The sequence below is a fragment of the Jaculus jaculus genome, chromosome 4 (assembly GCF_020740685.1).
Source record: "Jaculus jaculus isolate mJacJac1 chromosome 4, mJacJac1.mat.Y.cur, whole genome shotgun sequence".
In the NCBI taxonomy this organism is placed as follows: domain Eukaryota; kingdom Metazoa; phylum Chordata; class Mammalia; order Rodentia; family Dipodidae; genus Jaculus; species Jaculus jaculus.
Genome location: NC_059105.1, coordinates 48,140,785 through 48,163,286, shown reverse-complemented (window position 1 = coordinate 48,163,286; position 22,502 = coordinate 48,140,785). Strand labels below are relative to the sequence as shown.

The 22,502-nt window shown below is 42.2% G+C and overlaps 1 protein-coding gene and 1 non-coding gene across 3 annotated transcripts; one reads left to right on the top strand and one right to left on the bottom strand.

Moving 5' to 3' along the window:
* Positions 1 to 759: 759 nt before the first annotated feature.
* LOC123460402 lies at positions 760 to 866 on the bottom strand. The gene has a single exon (XR_006636967.1). It is a non-coding gene; the product is annotated as a U6 spliceosomal RNA (small nuclear RNA).
* An 11,266-nt stretch (positions 867 to 12,132) lies between these two features.
* Positions 12,133 to 21,799, top strand: Nabp1 (nucleic acid binding protein 1). 2 transcript variants are annotated; one of them, XM_045147984.1, is made up of 6 exons: positions 12,133 to 12,218; positions 13,298 to 13,436; positions 15,974 to 16,045; positions 18,865 to 18,940; positions 19,558 to 19,609; positions 20,453 to 21,799. In XM_045147984.1, the coding sequence occupies exons 3-6, from the start codon at positions 15,984 to 15,986 to the stop codon at positions 20,620 to 20,622; spliced, it is 360 nt and encodes a 119-aa protein (XP_045003919.1). In that variant the 5' UTR covers positions 12,133 to 12,218; positions 13,298 to 13,436; positions 15,974 to 15,983; the 3' UTR covers positions 20,623 to 21,799. The 2 variants fall into 2 exon arrangements, with proteins under 2 accessions (XP_045003919.1, XP_004660302.2); XM_004660245.2 differs by lacking the exon at positions 12,133 to 12,218 and adding an exon at positions 12,999 to 13,104.
* The last annotated feature ends 703 nt before the right edge of the window (positions 21,800 to 22,502 follow it).

Below are 22,502 nucleotides of genomic sequence, written 5' to 3'. Positions count from 1 at the left end.
ATGAAAAGAAATGGCAAATCATCAACTGGGGAAGATTTGCATAACATAAAAAAAACTTGTTACTACCATTGTCAAAATTCAAATGCTGGCTATACCCAATGCTCAGCTTGTCTGTCCAGATCCCTCACAGAATGTTTGATGAAAACTACAAAACCATGTGTACTGGTCTAACTTTAAACTTCCTGCTGGTTGTCTTTGAGACTTGAGTAACACTTCCATTCTCCCACACTACCCAACAGACTGTTTCCTGCCCTCTTCTGATGCTGAAAAAGTCTAGCACCTCCTCTCTAGCCTCACTTGAAACCAACAGTCTTGCTTATTTCACTTAGAGAGCGGAAAAGGAGAACTTCCACTTGCTCTTGCCAATATATCAGCCCACCCTCCTGTTGCAGGAGATCCAACTGTCCCTGTTCCCATCCACCTTTCCACAGCGCTCTTACTCCATCCCTTCTCACCTACTCAAGACAAAAAATGTATCTTCAGAGACCTGATTTCCCCCCCCCCTTTAGCCTACAGCCATAATATTTTCCATAACTCGAAAGAAATCTATCATTCCCCCCAAATCACTACCACTACCTCCTAGGAGGAACAATATGTATCTCTTTAGACATTTCCAATTCCTTGACTTTTTTCCTCTCTTGAACTAAGTCTATTCAGACATTTGTCCTTGACCAGCCCCGTTGAAACTGCACTTGTCAATGCCATCAATGACTTTCACTGTTGCTAGCCCTAATGATCATGCTTCTGTTTTTTTTTTTTTTTAATATGGGACAATTCATGAATTTGCACGTTGTCCTTGCACAGGGGCCATGCTAATCTTCTCTGTATAGTTCCAATTTTAGTATATGTGCTGCCGAGGTGAGCACTCATTCTTTTATCTCATCTGATCTAGCAGTAGTATTTGACATGATGACCAACTCTTTCCAAGAACATCTGCTTCATCTGTCATCCATCATAACACTCTTCTCATTGTATCCTTTCTACTGCACTGTGTTTTTTTTGAAAAAAAAATATTTTGTTTATTTATGAGAGAGAGAGAGATTGAGAATGGGTGCACCAGGGCATCTAGCCACTGTGAAAGAACTACAGACGCTTGTGCCCCCTTGTGCATCTGGCTAACGTTGGTCCTGGGCAATCTAACCTGGGTCCTTTAGCTTTGCAGGCAAGGGCCTTACCTGCTAAGCCATCCCTCCAGCCCTCAGAGGAACTTTTAAAAAAATATATTTATTTAAGAGAGAGAGAGAGGGAGGAAGAGAGAGAGGAAGAAGCAGATATATATAGAGAGAATGGGCATGCCAGGACCTCCATCCACTGCAAACAGACTCCATATGCATGTGCCACCTTGTGCATCTGGCTTATGTGAGTATTGGAGAATCGAACCTGGGTCCTTAGGCTTCACAGGTAAGTACCTTAACCGCTAAGCCATCTCTCCAGGTCTCAGAGGAACATTTAAAGTGTACACAAGGGCTGGAGAGATGGCTTAGCGGTTAAGCTCTTTCCTGTGAAGCCTAAGGACCCCAGTTCGAGGCTCGGTTCCCCAGGCCCCACGTTAGCCAGATGCACAAGGGGGCGCACACATCTGGAGTTCGTTTGCAGTGGCTGGAAGCCCTGGCGTGCCCATTCTTTCTCTCTCTCCCTCTATCTGTCTTTCTCTCTGTCTGTCGCTCTCAAATAAATAAATTAAAAAAATGAGCAAAAAAAAAATTAAAAAAAAAATAAAGTGTACACAAAACCTGTATATGTGGTGTAGCCTTCCTACCTTTTCATCCTCAGCTTCTAGACTTTCTCCTCATTCACTGTTTCAGCCACAACAGGCTTCTTGCTATTCCTGAGAAAAGATGCTTGTGCCTTTTAAGTAGCTCTGGCTCTGTCCTTGTTGCTCAACCCAAACCCTCTCTGCTTTGCCCTCTCCCTTATTTGTATCTTCACTCAGACATTCTTCCCTGACTGCTTTGCAGGTCTGCCTGTGCAATTCCTCCTCCTCTCTGGCCTTATTTTTCACCTTGGTTTTCTAATTACCCTCTCATGTACTGTGCAATCTCATTTATTTTAGTGTCTGTCTACCCCTTTAGAACGTAAGCCCATGAAGTCAGGGATTCTTGCATGACTTATTTTTTTCTGGTGCAGTCCCAGTACTGGCACATTATCAGTAGTCAATATAAATGATTGAATGCATTAATGAAATGTGTGTGTGTGTATTGACAAAGAGTCTCACGTAGCTCATGCTGTTACTGAACTCCCCATTTGTTCAGGATGAACTTGGACATCTGATCCTCCTGCCTCTGCATCCCTGGTGCGAGGATTATAGATGTGAACCACCATACCATACTGGGGTTATGGTACTGGGATAGAATTCATGAATGCTAGACAATGTGGAGGTTTCTCAAAACAACAACAACAACAAAAAAAAAACTGTAAGAACTAGAACTGTAGAAATGACTAAGCAGTTAAGGCAGTTTCCTGCAAAGCTTAAGGACCTGAGTTTGGTTCTCCAGTACCCACTAAAAGCCAGATGCACAGTGGCACATGCATCTGGCTGGAGGCTATGGTGTGCCCATTCCTCACTCTTCTCTCTATCTCTCTCTGCTTGCCAAAATAAATAAAAATATTTAAAGTTGGACTGAATGCATTTTTATATCATGAAACAACCTTGAGTTTATGGGGCCAGGGGTGGAATGTGGTGGTTTGAATCAGGTGACCCCCTTAAACTTGTGTTCTAAATGCATGGTCCCCAGCTTGTAGCAGTTTGGGAGGTGTGGTCTTGCTGCAGTAGGTCCCTTGTTGAGGGTAAGTTTAGGGGTGTCATAGTCAGCTCCTCCTTGCCAGAGTGCGGCTCCCTCTTCTGCTGCTGTTTTCTACTTGTGCCATGTTTTCCCCTGCCATCAGGAAGCTTCTGCTTTGAGACTATAAACCACAATAAACACTTTCCAGCCATTAGCTGCTTTACATTTTAAAATGTTTATTTATTTAAATTTTATTTATTTATTAGAGTCAGAGAGTGGGGGGGGGAGAGAGAATGGGCACACCAGGGCCTCCAGACACTGCAAACGAACTTCACATGCATGTGCCCCCTTGTGCATCTGGCTAATGTGGGTCTTGGGGAATTGAAGCTGGGTCCTTGGCTTTGCAGTCAAGTGCCTTAACCGCCAAGCCATCCCTCTAGCCCCTATTTGTTTATTTATTTGAGAGAAAGAGTGAGGGAGAGAGACAGAGACAGAGATAACGGGTGTGCCAGGGCCTCCAGCCACTGCAAACAAACTCCAGACATATGTACCACCTTGTACATCTGGCTAACTTGGGTCCTGGGGAGTTGAACCTGGGGTCCTTTGCCTTTACAGACAAGCACCTTAACCACTAAGCCATCCCTTCAGTCCTGCTAGTTGCTTTTGATCGAGTATTTTGTTCTAGCAAGGAAAGGTAACTACAACCTTTATCAATGATGGTTTCCCTAATTAGTATAAGGGAAACAGTATGCCAGAGTATTAATAGGTATGTGGGGAAACAAAGAAAATTATTCTAAAAACAAATCTCTTAACTTGCTGTGTTTTTTAGAGTTGGTTTTAGATTGATTGTTGCTACCTGGGGAGCTTTAAAAATATGTTGATACCTGAGTCGCACCTTGGGAGATTCTAATTTAATTGATGTGGATTGGTTCCCTCTCTTTTCATAATACTAGCTGTGCTTGGTCATTATGACTATGATCCATTAATTCATTATGAGCTGTAGGTGGTAATCCTGTTAACATCTCCTGCCTTGTATTTTTTTCTTACACAAAATAAAGAGTTAGAGTACATTATCAGGCAGTCTCCTTCCAACTGGGACACTATGTTTATATGAGAAACGCTCTTAATTAGGGGTTCACAAGGAAGCATTTACTCTCTTCCTGGTGATTTGCAGGTGTGTTTGTGTGAGCTCGACAATGTTTCAAAATAAGAGAACATCTTTAATGTTACTATAGAGATACCATGACTGTAAATCAGAATTCTATGGTGGTGTTTTCCTGTTGAGACAGTGTTACCATGTAGCCCAGATTGCCCTTGAACTTGTTGTCCTCCTGCCGCAGCTTCCTGAGTACTGGGATAACACTACTTTGTCAAACGCACCAGATTGTAAATGAGAAAGCTAGACAGTCATGTGTCAGGAATGATGTTAGAAATTCTCTTATGTAATTGCAGGGCCTGTTGAGTAGCAGGCTCTGAAGCTAGATAAGAACATATATGATTAGGGGCTGGAGCAATGGCTTAGTGATTAAGGCACTTGCCTGCAAAGCCAAGGGACCCAGGTTTGATTCCCCAGGACCCACATAAAGCCAGATGCACAAGGTGGTGCGTGACTCCAGTTCATTTGCAGGGTCTGGAGGCCCTGGGGTGCCCATTCTCTCTGCATGTCTCTCCTCTCTCTCTTTCGCTGCTTGCAAATAAATAAAAATATAAAAAAAGAACATATATGATCATCTATATATTCGTTGTTTTTTACATAGAACACTGGGAAATATGACCAACAGTAATAACTGTTTTTGAAACATCCAGATAAAGTATTCTTAGAGTCCTTCAAGATTTTTGACCCCACAGAGGCCTCCTCAGGCTCTCTTTACACATGTGACTTATAATATTTTTAAAATAAATCCCTTTAAGTATGAGGCATACTCCAATCATACTGTTCTTCCACCAGTAAAGAAATATGTCTACAGCTGGGGGGAAGGGAGGTGCATGCCTTTAATCCCCAGCAGAAGTAGGAGGAGGATCACCATGAGTTCGAGGCCACCCTGAGACTACATACAGATATTCAGGACAGCCTGAGTTACAGTGAGACCCCACCTCTGAAAAACTTAAAACAAAACTAAACAAAACCCAAGAGGCGGTCTGTCAAGAAGGGGAAGGGCGGACCGCGGCTGCTGCGCGTGGTGCTAGAGACAGCTGCCGGTGTGGAAGTGTTTCCTATGATCCGGCATCACGAGACCACCGTTTTCTCGGACGCGAAGGCATCAAGCACTGTGTTCGAGTTCAGCGCATCGTGGACCGCATGCTCAATTGGCCGCCCGACGAGCTGCGGCTGGACAGGACGACCAGCCCCTTGATGATAGAAAAACGCTGGGAGAGCGCGGCTTCACCAGCCAGACAGCAAGACCCCAGACCCTAGCCACAGTGGGCCTGGCTTTCCGAGCAGATGATGCCTTCGAGGCCCTGCGCATGGAGCCTTCTCCAGCCCTCCCGAACTTCCAGATGTGATGAAGTCTCAGGACTCAGTGCCAGGGAATGAGCTGTGCAGTGAGGGCTCCAGGACCACTTTGGGGCACATTCCTCCCTGCGCCCAGTAAAAGAGATTTGGGTGTCTGCTTGGCTGGTTGCTGCCTCTTTCTACGTCCTCCTCCCCAACTCCAGGCATCAACCTGTGATGGATCCTACTCTCCCACCCCCCTTTCTTCAGGCTCGCGCTTGCCAGGTGGTCTGCCATGATGTCCAGCTGAAAACTTATTCCCAGACCACCACTTACACTGGCCAGCCACAGTGACTGAGGACTAAAGATCCAGAGCCCTGAGCCAGCCTGCCTGGATAGGGACGAATCATTTCCCCGTCACACAAGCCCACCACACCCAGGGGACGTCTTTCCTGCTCCAAGTCTTCCTGGTTGTCAGAAAAGGCCATCTTTTCAAACACAGGTTGTGAGAACCACAACCTAGAAGAATGAATGTGTCCTCTTCCCAGTCACTTGCAGCTTGGGGACTTGTGATCAGAAATTAGTTAGTTCCTCAACCATTTCTTTATTTCCACACCTAAAAAATATAAAGTATACAGACCCCCCCCCCCAAAAAAAGAAATATGTCTCTGTCTCTAGTTTCAGCTGGTCATATTTTTTTCATAAATGATAAATCCAGGCAAATATTTATTTTAAAAGTATGATATACTTGGAAGAAGTTTCTTCTGGCACCTAGAAGCCAAAGTTACCTTCTCTATCATTAAGATATTAATCACTCAATTGAGGGATGCATTTCTTTCCAAGAGAAACCAAAAAAAATTATTTTCCACAAGCATATTTTATTGCCCCCCCCAAACCATCAAGCATCTAGGATTAGTTATCTCTATGAATTACAAAGCTTTTGAAAAAAAGCCAACTACCCATTTAGATAAAGAAATATACTTTTGAAAGCTTTATTTGTAGGAAAAGTTTTTAGATGAGTAAACAAGTTTTAAATTCCAGCTCTATGAGTAGGATATCACTTAATATGTATTAATTACTGTGAGAGATATGAAGTATAAAATGCCTAAAGTGTAAAATGCTTAAAATGTGCTAGCATTTGTTACTATGATTTTATGACGATTGCGACAATCACTAGTAATTATTGTCTTTTTATTAAATCTTTTTTAGATTAAGAAAAATCTTTTTTCAGAGCAGAGTCCAGTATCAAACTTTCTTATGTTGTTTTTTTTATAAATATATATTTATTTACTTAAGAGAGAGAGGAAGAGGCAGATAGAAAGAAAGAGACAATGGGTGCAGCAGTAGGGCCTCCATCCACTGCAAACGAACTCCAGACGCATGTGCCCCCTTGTGCATCTGACTTATGTGGGTCCTGGGGAATTAAGCCATGGTCCTTAGGCTTCACAGGCAAATGCCCTAATCGCTAAGCCATTTCCCCAGCCCATATTTATTTATTTAGTTTTTTGTTTGTTTGTTTGTTTTTTAGGTAGGTTTCTCACTGTAGCCTAGGTTGACCTGTAATTCACTATATAGTCTCAGAGTGGCCTCAAACTCACAGCCATCCTCCTACTTCTGCCTCCCAAGTGCTGGAATTAAAGGCGTACGCTACCTGCCTGGCCCAGTATTAAACTTGGTGAGCTTTCACTAGTGTTGCCATAGTTTCAAATAGATGAACAGTACAAATGAAGTGGAAATAATTTTTATAATACCAGAAGCCAAAACTTGGAAGTGAGCATAAGTACTGGAAAAATTTAGAGGTTGACATTTAAAAAAACATTTATTTGTTTACGAGAGAAAGAGAGAGAAAGAGAGAAAATGAGCACACCAGAGCCACTGCAAAGGAATTCCCAACACATGTGCCACCTTGTGCACCTGGGGTACTGAGGATTGGAACCTGGGTCCTTTGGCTTTGCCTTTAAAGCACCTAAGCCACTAATCTATTTCTCCAGCCCTAGAGGATGACATTTATTGATGAGGATCTAGATAACTATAATCTTCTCTGTACAGAATCCTGGCTGATGCCCTTTTGTGTGATACTGTCTCACCAAACATCACCTTTGTGTGGAATTGTTCATTCATTCATTACTGTCACGCTTTCTGAGGTGAGGTCTCACTCTAACCCCTCTGGTGTGGAATTCAACTCTGTTTCCCAGGCTGGCCTTGAATTCATAGCCTCCTGAGTGCTGGAATTAAATGCATTTACCACCTTGCTAAATTAGAATGTGTGTGGGTGTTTCACCTGTGAAAAACAAAAGCCTGAAGAATAAGTATCTTCAGAAGTAATCCGATGAATATGCTAATTATGATCACCAATGTAATCATAATACTAATTGGGTCAGCTTCCTGACAAGTCTCTTCAGTTCAGGGAATGGCGCTATTAGGAAAAATTATTGCCACGGTAATATTTCTCTTTTTATCAAGCATCATCTTCAGGGATTGATTTGGGAGTAGTTGAAACCAACTAACCAGTGTTGAAGAGTTCCTGTTGTAGTTTTTTCAAGGCTGGGTAATGAGAAAGCACGTGACTGCTATTTCCTGAGTGGGAACTGCTGATTTAGGGAGGAAGGAGGAGAGGCTCAGCTGCATTTGACCTGAGGGGAGAGAACTGGGAGGAGCTAGGCCCTGTCTGAGCACGCTCTATCCCTGCTTGTGCAGGGCTTGGTTTCCAAGAGCCAAATTCGTTTTTATAAAATGTCAGCATGAGCCAGGCACCCTTTTAATCCTAGCACTCGGGAGGCAGAGGTAGGAGGATAGCCAAGACTTTCAGGCCCCCCTGAGACTACATAATGAATTCCAGGTCAGTCTGAGCTACAAGGAGACCCTACCTTGAAATCAAAACAAAAGAAAAAGGCTGTCTGTTGGGCTTGCCTCAAAAAAAAAAAAAAAAAAAAAAAAAATGCCAGAAGCCAGGCGTGGTGGCACATGTCTTGCCTTTCTTTAATCCAAGCACTCAGGAGGCAGAGGTAGGAGGATCGTCTGAGTTCGAGGCCACCGTGAGACTACAGAGTGAATTCCAGGTCAGCCTGGACTGGAGTAAAACCCTACCTCAAAAAGCAAAAAAAAAAAAAAAAAAAAAATCATCAGTATGATTATTCTGAGCAGCTCTTGTTAATCCTCTGTAAGGGGGCAAATGGCTGAGAATTATGGGTGTAGCTAACCTTTTTTTTTTTTTTTTTTTTTTTTTGCCCAACATTTGGTCACAACTCTGCTTGATATTCTTTTGTAAATTAGGTTTTAAAATGTTACTTACTTATTCGCAAGGAGAGACAGTGCTCCAGAATGGGCACTCCAGGGCTTCCTGCCACCACAAACGAACTACAGACACGTGCGTCACTTTGTGCATCTGGGGTCACACGGGCACTGGGTCTTAGATTTTTAGAGGTAAGGTCTTACTCTAGCCAAGGCTGACCTGGAATTCACTATGTAGTCTCAGGGTGGCCTTGAACTCACAGCAATCCTCCTACTTCTGCCTCTGAAGTGCTAAGATTATCTTTTTAAGTGTTCATCAAACCTTTCAAAAGGACTAAGTATTGTTGCCATAAGAATGTTTTGCGTGCATTAAAAAAAACAACAACAAAAAAGCAGTTTCCAGGTAACCTGACTCAGATAGTCAGCTTAGGCTTAGAGGGTTTTTTAAAAAAAATTATTTATTTGAAAACAACACAGAGACAGACAGAATGGGAGCGCCAGGGCCTCCAGCCACTGCAAAGGAACTCCAGACACGTGAGCCCCCTTGTGCATCTGGCTAACATGGGTTCTGGGGAATCAAGCCTCGAACCGAGGTCCTTAGGCTTCACAGGCAAGCGCTTAATCGCTAAGCCATCTCTCCAGCTCTCAGAGGTTTTTATATGGATATGGAGTCACTGGGAGTCCTGAGGTTGGCTCCTGGTTCTGCCATCATCTAGCTTTTTATTTTATTTTTTGAATTATTTTATTTATTTATTTTTATTTTTATTTTTATTTTTTTCTGAGATATGGTCTCGCTCTAGCCCAGGCTGACTTGGAGTTCACTCTGTAGTCCCAGGGTGGTCTTGAACTCACAGTGATCCTCCTACCTCTGCCTCTGGAGTGATGGGATTAAAGGTGTGTGGCACCATGCCTGGCAATGATCTGGGCTTTTAAAAGATTTATTTGATGTTGAAATTATGCTTGGAATATTACTTTACAGCACTTTCCAGTACTACATAGTGTCTGCCTTTTTGGGCTTTATGAAATAGAAGATTTTACTTCCTTAATGTCTTGAATCTTTGAATAAAGTGATTGTTTTTAACCTATTTTCCAGAGCAATGAAGTATGCTTCTGTTTGCAGATATTTGAAAAGTGATGGCTTATCTAAAAGCATTCATAAACAAGAAAAAATTGCTTTCTTCCAACATACAACGTCCAATATTTTTGTTAACACAGTTCCAATATTCTTGTTAACTAAATGTTCCTTCATTATTATTTATTTTTTGAGAGAACAGAGAGACAGAAAGACAGTGACTGGGGCTATGCCATGGCCTCCTGCCATTGCAAACAAACTCCAGACATATGTGCAACTTAGTGCATCTGGCTTTATTTGGGTACTGGGGAATCCAACACAGGTTTTGCAAGCAAATACCTTTACCACTAAACCATCTCTCCAGCCCAATGAGATGTTCTTTAAAGTCCCACAATATATCCTGTTGTTGTACCTTATTTCTTTGGGATTCTTAGGTTCTTAGCTTCTTAGGTTCAAGATTGCCTAAATTCCAAACTCAGATTGGTCATTCTCCAGCTGTATAGTCTCAGGTGAGTTTCATTACTTATAAAATGGGGGATAAAATTAGGATTCACAAGACTGCGTGGTGGCACATGCCTTTAATCCTAGCGTTTGGAATGCTGAGGTAGGAGGATCCTGTGAGCTTGCAACTACAGTGTGTTCCAGGTCAGTCTAGGCTGGACTGAGACCCTGCCTCAAAAACAACAACAACAAACAAACAAACAAGGATGGAGAGATGGCTTAGCAGTTAAGGCACTTGCCTGCAAAGCCAAAGGACCCAGGTTCAATTCTCCAGTACCCAAAGCCAGATGCACAAGGTGGTACATGCATCTGGAGTTTGTTTGCAGCAGCTGGAGGTCCTGTCATGCCCATTCTCTCCTTCTCTCTCTCAAAGAAATGTATTTAATAAAAAAAAAACAAAAACAAATAAACATTAGTATTTACCACACAGGGTGGATGAGAGGATTTAGTATCATAGCTTAATCTGTTCTTTAATAATAGAAAGTATTTTCCAGCTATTTACTACTTGCTAGGCACTAGTTGGGAAATTTTCGTATCCAACTTCTTCCTCTGAGGCAACAACCCTAGAATTATTTATTTTTATTTTATTTATTTATTTATTTATTTGTTTGTTTATTATTTTTATTTATTTATTTGAGAGTGATAAAGAGGCAGAGAGAGAGAGAGAGAATGGGCGCGCCAGGGCCTCCAGCCACTGCAGATGAACTCCAGATGCGTGCGCCCTCTTGTGCATCTGGCTAACGTGGGTCCTGGGGAACCGAGCCTCGAACCGGGGTCCTTAGGCTTCACAGGCAAGCGCTTAACCGCTAAGCCATCTCTCCAGCCCATTATTTATTTATTTTGAGGTAGGGTTTTGCTCTAGTCCAGGTTGACCTGGATTTCACTATGTAGTCTCAGGGTAGCCTCAAACTCACAGTGAGCCTATCTCTGCCTCCCGAGGGCTGGGATTAAAGGCATGCACTACCATGCCCGGCCCTAGTTTTATTTTTTCAGATGATTAAATTATTGTTAAAATGGGACTGGAGAAATGGTTTAGCGGCTACCTAGGTTCAACTCCCCAGAACTCATGTAAGTCAGATGCACATGGTGGTACATGCATCTGCAGTTCGTTTGCAGTGGTAAGTGGCCCTGGTGCCCCCAATTTCTCTCTAATACACAAACATTATTGCTACAAAGCTTAACCAAGTTGTGTTAAAAGTTCACACATCTCGTGAACAACTCAAACTCAAGTTTGTCTCTAAAGCAAATGCCTCTCCACCTTCAGATTATCTTTTCAGGGTTTCCCATTGTTGTTGTATGAGTCCTTTTAGCTGTATAAAAGCAAGTCCAAAGGGGTGTGGTGTTAAATGATTGGAAAGGTTAAGAAAAACGAGAAATCTGTGATGGAATTAAATTACCAGTTATGAAGAATGGACGTGGTCGACCGTGGTGGAACACACCTTTATTCTCCCCATCTGGGAGGCATAGCTAGAAGGACTGTTTTGAGGAGACTACATAGTGAATTGCTGGTTAACCTGGGCTACCTCAAAAAGCCAAAAAATAAAACGAATGGAAGTGGAAGACCGGATCAGATTACTTGTTTTGGAATCCTGCCTGATCGCAAGTTGCTGGGTGATCTTTAGTAAACCACTTCATTTCTGGATCCCAATTTATTCACGCTTAAAATGAGGATGTGAGGCTGGAAAGAGCCTAAGACACTTGCCTGCAAAGCCTAATGACCCAGGTTCTATTCCCCAGAACCTATATGCACAAGGTGGCACATGTGTCTGGAGTTCGTTTGCAAAGGCTGGAAGCCTAGCACACCCATTTTCTCTCTCTCTCTGCTTCTTTCTGAAATAAATGAAATAAAACTTTAAAAAAAAAAAAAACTAGGCCGCCGACGTGGTGGTACACGCCTTTAATCCCAGCACTCCGGAGGCAAAGGTAGGTGGATTGCGTGAGTTCGAGGCCACCCTGAGACTACATAGCTAATTCCAGGTTAGCCTGAGCCAGAGGGAGACCCTACCTCAAAAAAAACAAGACAAAAAAAACCTAGGAAGTGGATCGAGTTCCTTCCGGTCGGAAAACTCTTGCCTCGCAACCACTGCCACGCCATCCGTGCCCTCCCAGTTCTTTCTCCACTGACCCCCTTTGTAGCCACGGGGTACTAAATCCCAGCCGAACCGGTGACCGCGGACCTACAGCAGGACGGAGTACGGAACTCTGAAGGAGGAAAACCCTGAAGTCCGACAGGGAGAAGCTGGGGGTGGGGTACAAGGTGAGGCCCGGCCCAATGGTAATTTGGCCGCACATGGAGGGGGCGTGGCTAAGAAACGATTGGCAGACGCAGGGGGCGGGGCCGCGCGTTCAGAGGCGGAGTTACGGGGGCTGCGCGGGCGTCCCCGCTCGGCCCCGCCCCCCGCGCCGGGAGGGCGTGGCCAGGGCGTGCCGACGCTGCGTGACGCCATAGGAGGCGGGGCGGTTCTAGAGTTCTGCGGGCGCGCGGGCGCGTTCCTCAGTCGCCGTGTGGGGCTCTGGGCTGCGTGCTTGGTTCTTGTGTCGCCCGTTCGCTGTCACTGACCGTCCCTTCCTTTCTTCTTTTCGTTCTGTCCCGGAGCCGGGGACGAACGAGGCGCGACCCTGTGTGTGCGTGAGCGTGTGTGTGTGTGTGTGTGTGTGCGCGCGTGCGTGTGAGCGGGCTCGGCGCGGCGTCCCCGCGCGGCTTTTTTTCCTCCTTTAGCCCGAGGGGACATTGCGCACGCTGGTCTCGCCGTCGCCCGTTCGGGAGCGGGGCCCGTCGCGGAGTGAACCCTTCTTTTAGTCATTTGTTTTTCTCTTCTGCACTTTTCTTCTCCAGTTGTTTTATTATTGTTATTATTTTTGTCTTTTTTGGGATCAGTGCCTTCAGGTCCCCACCGAGTCACAGCTTCCAGCCCCTGCTCGCCCGCCCCGCCCCGCCCCAGGCCGCCCCCGGCTCGCCCCGGTCCCGGAGGGTGGGAAGCCTGCCTGGCCCCCCGCCGGCCCGCCCTAGCCCCACCGGGTCTCCGCCAGCCGTAGCCACACCTGCCTCAGTATGCACGGGGTCAACGACCCTCCTCTCTTTATAAAAGATATTAAGGCCGGACTGAAAAACTTAAATGTCGTCTTTATTGTGCTGGAGATAGGTAAGTGGGGTCCGCAGCCCTCCGCGCTCCCCCCCCCCCCCGCACGTGGTGCCAGCGGCCCCAGCCGGGGCTCCGGGGGAACCCGCCCCACCTTGCCGACGAGGTGACATTCCCCAGGGAGCCTGTCTGGGTGTCCTCGCTTATCTTATCTGACTCCACTACTCACCCCTCCCTGGTCTTTCACTCTTCACAGGACGCGTGACCAAAACCAAAGACGGCCACGAAGTGAGATCGTGCAAAGTAGCAGACAAAACGGGCAGCATCACTATTTCCGTGTGGGATGAGATCGGAGCTCTTATACAGACAGGGGATATTATTCGGTTGACCCGAGGGTAGGTGCAACACCATCGGGTAGGGTGGGGGTGGCTGGAGTGGCTTGTGAGTGCAGAATCGGGATTGGCTTTCCCCGTCCCCCACCCCCAAGATTCTGCGAAGTTCTGAAGTTCCATGTCTTTCCTGTGGGCTACTCTCAAGAGTTTTGAAGACCCCCTCGTGAGCAGAGGTGACACGTAATACACCTCCAGTTAAAAAGAAGTGCTATTTCAGGCAGGAAATCTACACTACCACCACCACCACCACCACCCCCCGCCCCGCACACAATTTAAAGACTGTGTTTTTATATTTTTCGAGGTTGTGTCTCTAGCCCAGGCTGACCTGGAGCTCCCTGCTATCCTTCTACGTCTGCCTCCCAAGCGCTTGGGATTAAAGGTGTGCACCACCACGCCCTACTGAGATTAGGTTTTCTAGTATGGTTCTGGGGGTTCAAAGTCCATACCGTTTTAATTATGTCTAATTATTTTCCATCCTCCTCTTTTTAAAAGTGACTTGAAGTCCTGCCAGTATTTTACTTGAAGTAGTTGGGAATTTAGCTTTTTCTATTTTTTTTTTTGTTGTTATTGTTTGCTTATTTGTTTTGTTTTTTTCTGAGGTAGGGTCTCGCTGGAGCCCAGGCTGATGGGGAATTCACTATATGTATTCTTAGGGAGGCCTTGAACTCACATCCTCCTACCTCTGTCTTCCTGAGTGCTGAAAAGGTGTACACCACCACATCCGTCATTTTCTGTATTTTTGAGACAAGGTTTCATGTATCAGGGGCTGGCCATCACTCTGTAGCCAAGGATGACCTTGAACTTACGATCCTTCTGCTTCCCAGGTGCTGGAACTACTGGTACTCTCCATGAATGGAACCCAGGGCTTCCTGCATGCTAGGCAAGCGCTCTACCAACTGAGCTGCAACATCCGAATTTTAGATTTTCCTGTGGTCACAGTTTTACTCCGAAAAAGTTTAACTGTATCTAGAAGATTCTTAATAATTTCTTCTGTTTTCTGTTAGCACAATGTACAGAAAAATTCAAAATGACACAGAGATGTTTGGCAGAATGACATTGCTGCCTTGATTCAGAAGATTCAGTTGACAGATTGGTGGCTTTAAAAACATTTAGCACTGGTTTTGAAAGACTTCAGATTTTTTTTTTTTAAATCAAGTTTTTGTTCTAGGAAAAGGCCTGTGAATAATTTTTAAAGAATCTGGGACTTTCTATGACAAGCAGAATTGTAACAGTTTTATCAATAACTACAGGAAACGCCAGAGTTTAATGTTGATCTAATAGAATCTCAGTACTGGAGTGCTCTGAGCAGGCGCTCTGGGAATGGCTTAGAGGCCTTACCACATTTTCAGGAAGTGAAGTAAAGTATATGTCATCCAAGTAGGAAATGAGAATCAGGATTTAGGCATTTGATTCTCACAGTGACTCATTGTAACAATAAATTTTAGCTTACACAAAAGAATTCCTACTTTAGGAGGGCACGGAGAAGACTAGCGTGATTGAAATTTGTTTCCTCCCCAGATATCTTTCATCCAGTGATGAAGTGTATTTTATATGCTGAGAACTGCATCTTATTTCATATTATTTCCTGTTCTGTAGTCATAGTCATAGTCATAGATGTTACTATAAAAAATTGATTAAAAATTAATCTCAGTAGCTATAATATTTCAGTTCCCAAGGAGTACAATTTAAAAGAAGATTCAAATTTTTTTTTTTTTTTTTTTTTTTTTTTGAGGTAGGGTCTCACTCTAGCTCAGGCTGACCTGGAATTCACTATGTAGTCTCAGGGTGGCCTTGAACTCTCAGCCATCATCCTTTCTCTGCCTCCTGAGTGCTGGGATTAAAGGTGTGGGCCACCATGCCCGGCTAATTTTTTTTTCTTAAGTATTTATTTGAGAGGGAGAGCAAGAGGCAGATAGGGAGGGAGAGAATGGGTACACCAGGGCTTCTAGCCGGTGCAAATGAACTCCATACACATGTGCCACCTTGTTCATCTGGTTTACCTGGGTCCTTAGGCTTCACAGGCAAGCGACTTAATTGCTAAGCCATGTCTCCAGCCCTAAATTCAAAATTTAAGCTCACTTTCTTGAAAAGGTAATACTCTTCATGCAACTGAGATGGAGAGATAGCTTAGTGGTTAGGGCACTTGCCTATGGATCGTAAGGACCTAGGTTCAATTTCTAAAGTTAAAGGTGTGGCTCATGCCTGGACAATTTAAGTAAGACTTTGTCTCAAAATAAAAAGTCAGGGGAAAAAAGCTGGGAATATAGGTCAGGTGATAAGCACTTGCTGAGCATATGCAGCGTCTTAGGTTCAATCCCCAGGACTGTAGAAAATATTTTTATTTTCTAGGGTTAGATTTAGACATGATTTGGCAGTAGATTTTTCTTCATATCCCTTAGTGAATCATAGTTACTTACTGAATTGATTTGCTGTAGTAGACAGGGCTTGGTTTTCATTTCTTCCTTGTATAAAACAGTACAGTGGTTTAAATAGAACAAATAGTTAATGCTTCTGAAGACCTAATACTTATTTTCCCTTAGGTATGCCTCCATGTGGAAAGGATGTCTGACACTTTATACTGGAAGGGGTGGTGAGCTTCAAAAAATTGGAGAGTGAGTATTAAAGTGCATTTCACATAATTGAGTAAATTGCAAATAATGTTTACAGAATTGGTAAGTATAAACCATAAACCATTTTTTTGTTTGTTTGTTTTTCGAGATAATGGATTTGATCTAGTCCAGGCTGACGTGGAATTTACTGTATGGTTTCAGACTAGCCTTGAATTCACAACAATCCTATCTTTGCTGGTATTAAAGGCATGTACCACCATGCCCTGCTTTTTGGCCTTTTTTTTTTTGAGGTAGGGTCTCACTCTAGCTCAGGCTAATCTGGAATTGACTATGGAATCATGGCAATCCTACCTCTGCCTCCTGAGTACTGGGATTAAAGGTGTGTGCCACCACATCCGGCTGGCCTTTTGTTGTTGTTGTTTTTTGAGGTAGTGGCTGTCACTGATCCAGACTGACCTGGAATTAACCATGTAGTCTCAGGGTAGCCTCAAATTCAAGGCACTCCTACTATCTCTGCATCCCAAGTGCTGGGATTAAAAACATGTGCCACCTTGCCCGGCTTTTTTTTTTTTAAACAGGTAAATGCTGGTAGCTTTGTATTAAATGTAAGTATTGGTTACCCACTAGCAATCCTGTTTCCTGTGGTTGAGAAGATGAATTTTCGTGCAGAGAGCAGTAAGAAGTAGCAGTTAAGACCAGCCCCAGTGGGATCTTTTGTGTAGAAACATGCATTTTCACTTGTCATTTTAAGTATATTCTCTCCTCTGCGTGTTTTAGCAAAATAGGAATTTAGGAATGAGTTTTAAGCCATAATTTAAACTTCCTGTGTAGGGATGAATTTGTAGTCTAGTTAACAGGATTTGTAGCAACGAAAACTAGGTGAGGTTTATTTATCCCAGTTGGTACAGTGCAGGCAGGCAGCCACAATAAAATCTTCCATGCGCTGCTGCCCTGGAAACAAGTTTCACCCTGATCTGGAGGAACCGTCTTTCTGCTACCTTCATGTTAGCCTGGTCATTTGTGTCAATAATGTGTCATAAAGGCAGACAAATCATTAGTGCATACTATTTGATTAAAGCGTAGGTATCTACTTAATGTCCACCAAATTGGAGGATATTTCAAACGAGAAGTTACAAATGGCTCCAAAAGAGTATAACTACTGAGAAGATGAGATGATGGGGAGAATATTGTTAATGAAAGAAAAAAAAGGCATTCTTTTAATGGTAACTGATCTAACACTACCTTCACCAGAAGGAAGTGATTGGAATTTCTGTGTTTGTGAAGAATGGTATTAGAGTGGTGTGTTAGGAAAGTTGGGGCCAGTGTTACAGAGTTTGACCAGAGCTTCATGTATACAGAGGTAGTTATGCCAGTGGAGGTCAGTTTAGAGTTAAGTGAGGCGAGATCAGTCACATCACAATGGTTGATCTTGGTCAGGGTCAGTTTATGAGTTCCCAAAACTGAATCTAGTTGCTTTTTAGAGTTAAGAAAATGCGTATGTTGGGTGTGGTGTCTCATGCCTTTAATCCTAGCACTCACTGGGGAAGCAGAGGTAGGAGGATCACTGAGTTCTAGGCTACTCTAAGAATACAGAGTGGATTCCAGGTCAGCCTGGGCTAGAGAGATACTCTACCTCGAAAAAACAAACAAAAAAAAATGCTTATGTCTGAACTTGTTAGTTTGTAAGAAACTCTGTAATAAACTGATTGCCTGATAGCCAGTTCTCTATCTTTATCATCAAAAGTCCATCCCCCCCCATGGATAATTGTCTGCAGATTTGCAGTGATTAATAAAGAGAAAGTATTGAGCTGGGTGTGGTGGTACACACCTTTAATCACAGGGTAGGAGGTTCATAGTGAGTTCAAGGCCATTCTGAGACTACATAGTAAATTCCAGATTACCCTGGGTTAGAATGAGATCCTACCTTGATAAACAAAAACAACAATAAATAAATGAATAAAGGAAAGGAAAGAAAAAAGAGGGATTGTATGAGAATGGACTGGCTTGGTGCACATTATCAGCACTGGTGGGAATCCCATGCCAGATCCCTGAACGTGTTTCATTCCATCTGCCTGTGGGAAATTGGCAAAGATGCATTTCCATTTCCTTGGTTTTGATGTGTTTAACAGAAGATTTTAAATACAAATAGAATTATGTGTTATTGACAGTCTCATAGTTTGGTGTTCTCATGGGATGTTAATCCTTAAAAAAATTTTTTTTGAGATAGGGTCTCACTCTAAACTGGGTTGACCTGGAATTTATAATGTAGTCTGAGGCTGGCTTCTAACATTGATCCTCCTTCCTTAGCCTCCTGAGTGCTGGAATTAAAGGTGTGTACCTCTGTGCCTGGCCTTTTAGGACTTTTTTTTTTTTTTTTGGTTTTTCGAGGTAGGGTCTCACTCTAGCTCAGGCTGAACTGGAATTCACTATGTCGTCTCAGTGTGGCCTCGAACTCACAACGATCCTACTCAAGTGCTGGGATTAAAGGCGTGCACCACCACACCCAGCTTTGACATTTTTTTTTAATACTTTTGAGAGAGACAAAGTGGCAGAGGGAGTATATGCGTGTGAGAGGGAGCGCGTATGTGTGCCTGCATACCCGGGCCTCCTGCTGCTACAAAGAACTCCAGATGCATGTACCCCTTTACATGGGTACTGGGAAATTGAACCCAGACTGTCAGACTTTGCTAGCAAGTGTCTTTGAATGCTGAGCTGGCTCTCTCGCCCGTTCAATAAATTTTTTTGTTGCAAATAAATTGTATTAGTTTTGGCACCTAAGTTCTTCATTCCTGTGAGTTAAGGCTTTTATCCAAAAAAAAAGCTTGATTTCTGAAGTTATTTAACTTTTTTTGTTCTTTCAGATTTTGTATGGTTTATTCAGAAGTGCCAAATTTCAGCGAGCCTAACCCAGATTATCGAGGACAGCAGAACAAAGGGGTAATTAATCCAAATACATGCTATATGATTGGGCTATTTTGACTATACAATTGGATGGCTAGGCTAACCCTTTGATGCCCAGAGTGTAATGAATGTAATGAGAATACAAAATAGTCTTTATAAAGGACTTGGGATGAAGCTCAGCTGGTACAGTGCTTGCCTAGCATGCATGACTCCCAGCATTGCATAAACCAGGTGGGTAGCTGCCTGCTACAATTCCTGCTGCACTGGGGAAGTGGAGGCAGGAGGATCAGAAATTAAAGATCATCAGCTACAAGCAAATTTGCGGCCATCCTGGGATAACTGAACCCTTGTCCCATCAAAAATAAAAAGAAAACCCTCTCATTTTCATTACATGTCTTCAGTGGGTGTATTTATGGGATGTGAAATTAAGTATCATCGTCTTGCAGAATGAGTAATTTCAGGAAATGTGGTTTGTAATGAAGCAATGTGAAGTTTAGGGAACATTTCTGAGTGTTTTAACTTTGAATGGACTTGGAAAAATCTTTAAATAAAAACCATTAAAATAAGTTTTCAAACCCCTAAAAGTTAAAAGGCCATACTTAGTGAATATATTTTTATCTTCATTTAGCTAACTTAGAAATTTATTTTTTTAGGCACAAAATGAACAGAAAAATAATATGAATACAGGTACACTTGGACTAGTAGGTAAGATTTGTTTTCATATTTGTGGTGAGATGTGGAAATTAAGGGGATTTTTAAAGTATGTAGAGGAAAAGTACTTTTAGGCATAACCTAATACTGAAGATAACTGCCAGTAAGCAGGGAACCCCGCTGACTGGTTCCTGGTAGCAGGGAAAGTAGGGATCTGTCAGCCAGTTCACTGAGCACATACATGGTCCAACCACTGGGAGTCAGTGGTGAATACTGACTAGTCTTCAGTGTAAGCGTAGTGATGTCTGGGAAGATGCAGAATTACTGGCTGCTTTGGTACTCTGGGAGCCTTTCAGAAAAGTAGTTCTTTAGAGTAATGGTAAATTAAAATTTTTCACGTAAGTTTTAGAAATCTTTTTAAAGGATTAGCCTTTATTCTTTAGGCCTCCTGTTATTATTATTGTGACCTTGTTAAAGATCTTTTGAAGTCTTTATGAAATAACTGCAGACATATGTTTTGTGTGGAGAGTTCATTAGGATAGCCTATGTTTAATTTGCCTAGATGTTATGTTCTCACATACCTGAAGATTATCATTGTGGAAAACTTTTCATATTTAATATTTGAGCTAAATACTAATACTCAAAACACTTGTCTTTTTTACTGTTCAAGGTATTTTTTTTTATTTTCTTTAGTCAACATCAGGTTCATGTATTTAATAATAGTGAATTTGTAAAGCCTTTGAATGCACATTTTAAAGTATAAGAATAAAGGTACTTTGTTTTACCTGATACATATCAACATTAATGGTGTGTACTGGAACTTAAAATAAATGTATTTCAATAGCTTACTATAGACCACCACTTCCAAAAACGATAAATTTTTATATTCTTTTTTAGGAAATGGTGTTCAAGCCAGCCCTGAATCAAGTGGATACCATCTTTCATATGCTAGTAGAAGCAAGGGCCGGTGTCCTGTCAATCCACAGCTACCTGAAGCAGCTAGTAATCAAACAGTCACGTCCACAATGAGTAATGGCAGGGATCCTCGGCGAGCCTTTAAAAGATGACCTAAGCCAAATAGTCACATGTAGTTTTTAAACTACGTGCCCTACTTGAACACTTACTGCACTTTTATTTATTGTTAACTGTGAAAAGTTTGTCTCTTGATTTCCTTTTACATTTTTGGTTTGTTAAAGTGGATAGTTTTTACAGCAAAATTGTTAAGCTGCTCAAATATCCTATTGAATGGGAACACTGAAAAGTGGAGGCATTTATTTTTAGAGCAAAAAGCTAACGATATCACCTAAAAAACCTGCACCCGTTTCAAGGGTGAGTTACTTAAGATGTCAGCTTTATAGCCTCTGTGAGTCTATCTTCTGTGTAAACTTTGTAATATTCAACATAAAATTTAGTGGGAGTTGTTCTGTCTTAAATTCAGATATTGCCACCCAAAGCAGTAACATCCAAACCAGACTTGTCAGTGCTAACAACATTTTTTAGTGTCTTGACTCCAGGAATGACCGACTTCATTGAGTGGCTGCCATTAAGAGTCCCAAAGACTGAATCATCATCCTGCATTCTTTTATTACCAAAAAACAGATTTCCTTATGAGGATTACAGAGTAAAATGTGTTTAACAGGTTATTTTTAGAAGAAAGTTACATTTGGGGTCATTCTTTTAACATTTGTTACTAACATTGAAGGAGAATTTGAAAACGAGTTCTTCAATGTTGATTTTTGAAATTGCTGTGTTAAATATTAAAGTGTAATTTGAAGGAGTTAAAAATTTTAGTGAACATTGGTCTGATTATTTTAAGAAACAGTGGTGGCAAATAAATATTATAGTAAGGCAATTCAGATTGAATCCATGTAGCAGTCTTAAAGAATTTGCAGGGAGCCAACTGAATTAAACATACCAGGTTCTTCCTTTTCTTGAGGTGCCGTGTGTTGTCCATTTCTGATTACAATTCAGATAGCCTTATCACCCAGAAGTTATTACAGCTTTATTCAGAAATTATGTATCATAAGTGGTACTTCTTTTCACTGTAGGAGAGATGCTTGGTAACTTTTCCTTGTTACAATTCACTTCTTAAATATTACCTCTTGAATAAACTTGTGTAGTGCTAACAAATTACCTATTTTTTGCTCTTTCACTGACTTCACAATGGAGAGCCTGTTATGTTTTACTGACACTGTGATGATCCAGTATAACTAGGCAAATCCTTAGCTCTGCATTGTTTGCTTATTTTTCCTCACCTCAAATCAAAAAATTAGTTTTATTTTCTTTAAATTTCATAGCCTTTAAATATAATTGTACCAGAATTTTGTTTCCAATGCAGTTTAATACATTTTCTTTATACAGTATGTTAGGCACTATGAGGAGATTGTGGTAAAATTGTGAGTAATCTCAAGCAGTTTGCTTACAGGCCTATAGCTCTGGGTTTTGGTATTATAGAAAGTTTATTTCTGTATTAATGATTATAGCTAGTTTGGCTTTGACTATTTTCTGTAGTTTTTTTTTTCCCCCTCCCATTTCTGGAGTGCTTTAATCAGGGTTGAGATAGGTAGTATTTCATAAGATAATAGATGTTTGGAATAAAACTGCTTATATGACAAGTATCTAATTTTTAAAGTCTGGAGAAAAGAATGATAATACTGGTGCTAAAGGTGATTCAAAGGAAAGGATTTGGAGTTTTGGGAAATTTAAACATGGCGAGGGATGGATTGCTGTGCTTTTAAATTCGGGCTTCATTTATTTATCAACCTGTGGTCCTGGGCAAGTTGTTAATGCTTAAAAAAAATCCTCTAAAGCTTAGGTTATATAACTGAAAACAAGTAATAGTATTCCTTTCTGGACTTAAGACTTTCATGTAAGTAATTGGAAAGACTTCTGGTGAATAAAAGAGTGAGATGTTTGCTGTGTGCTAACTTTGAGTAGAAAAAATGCA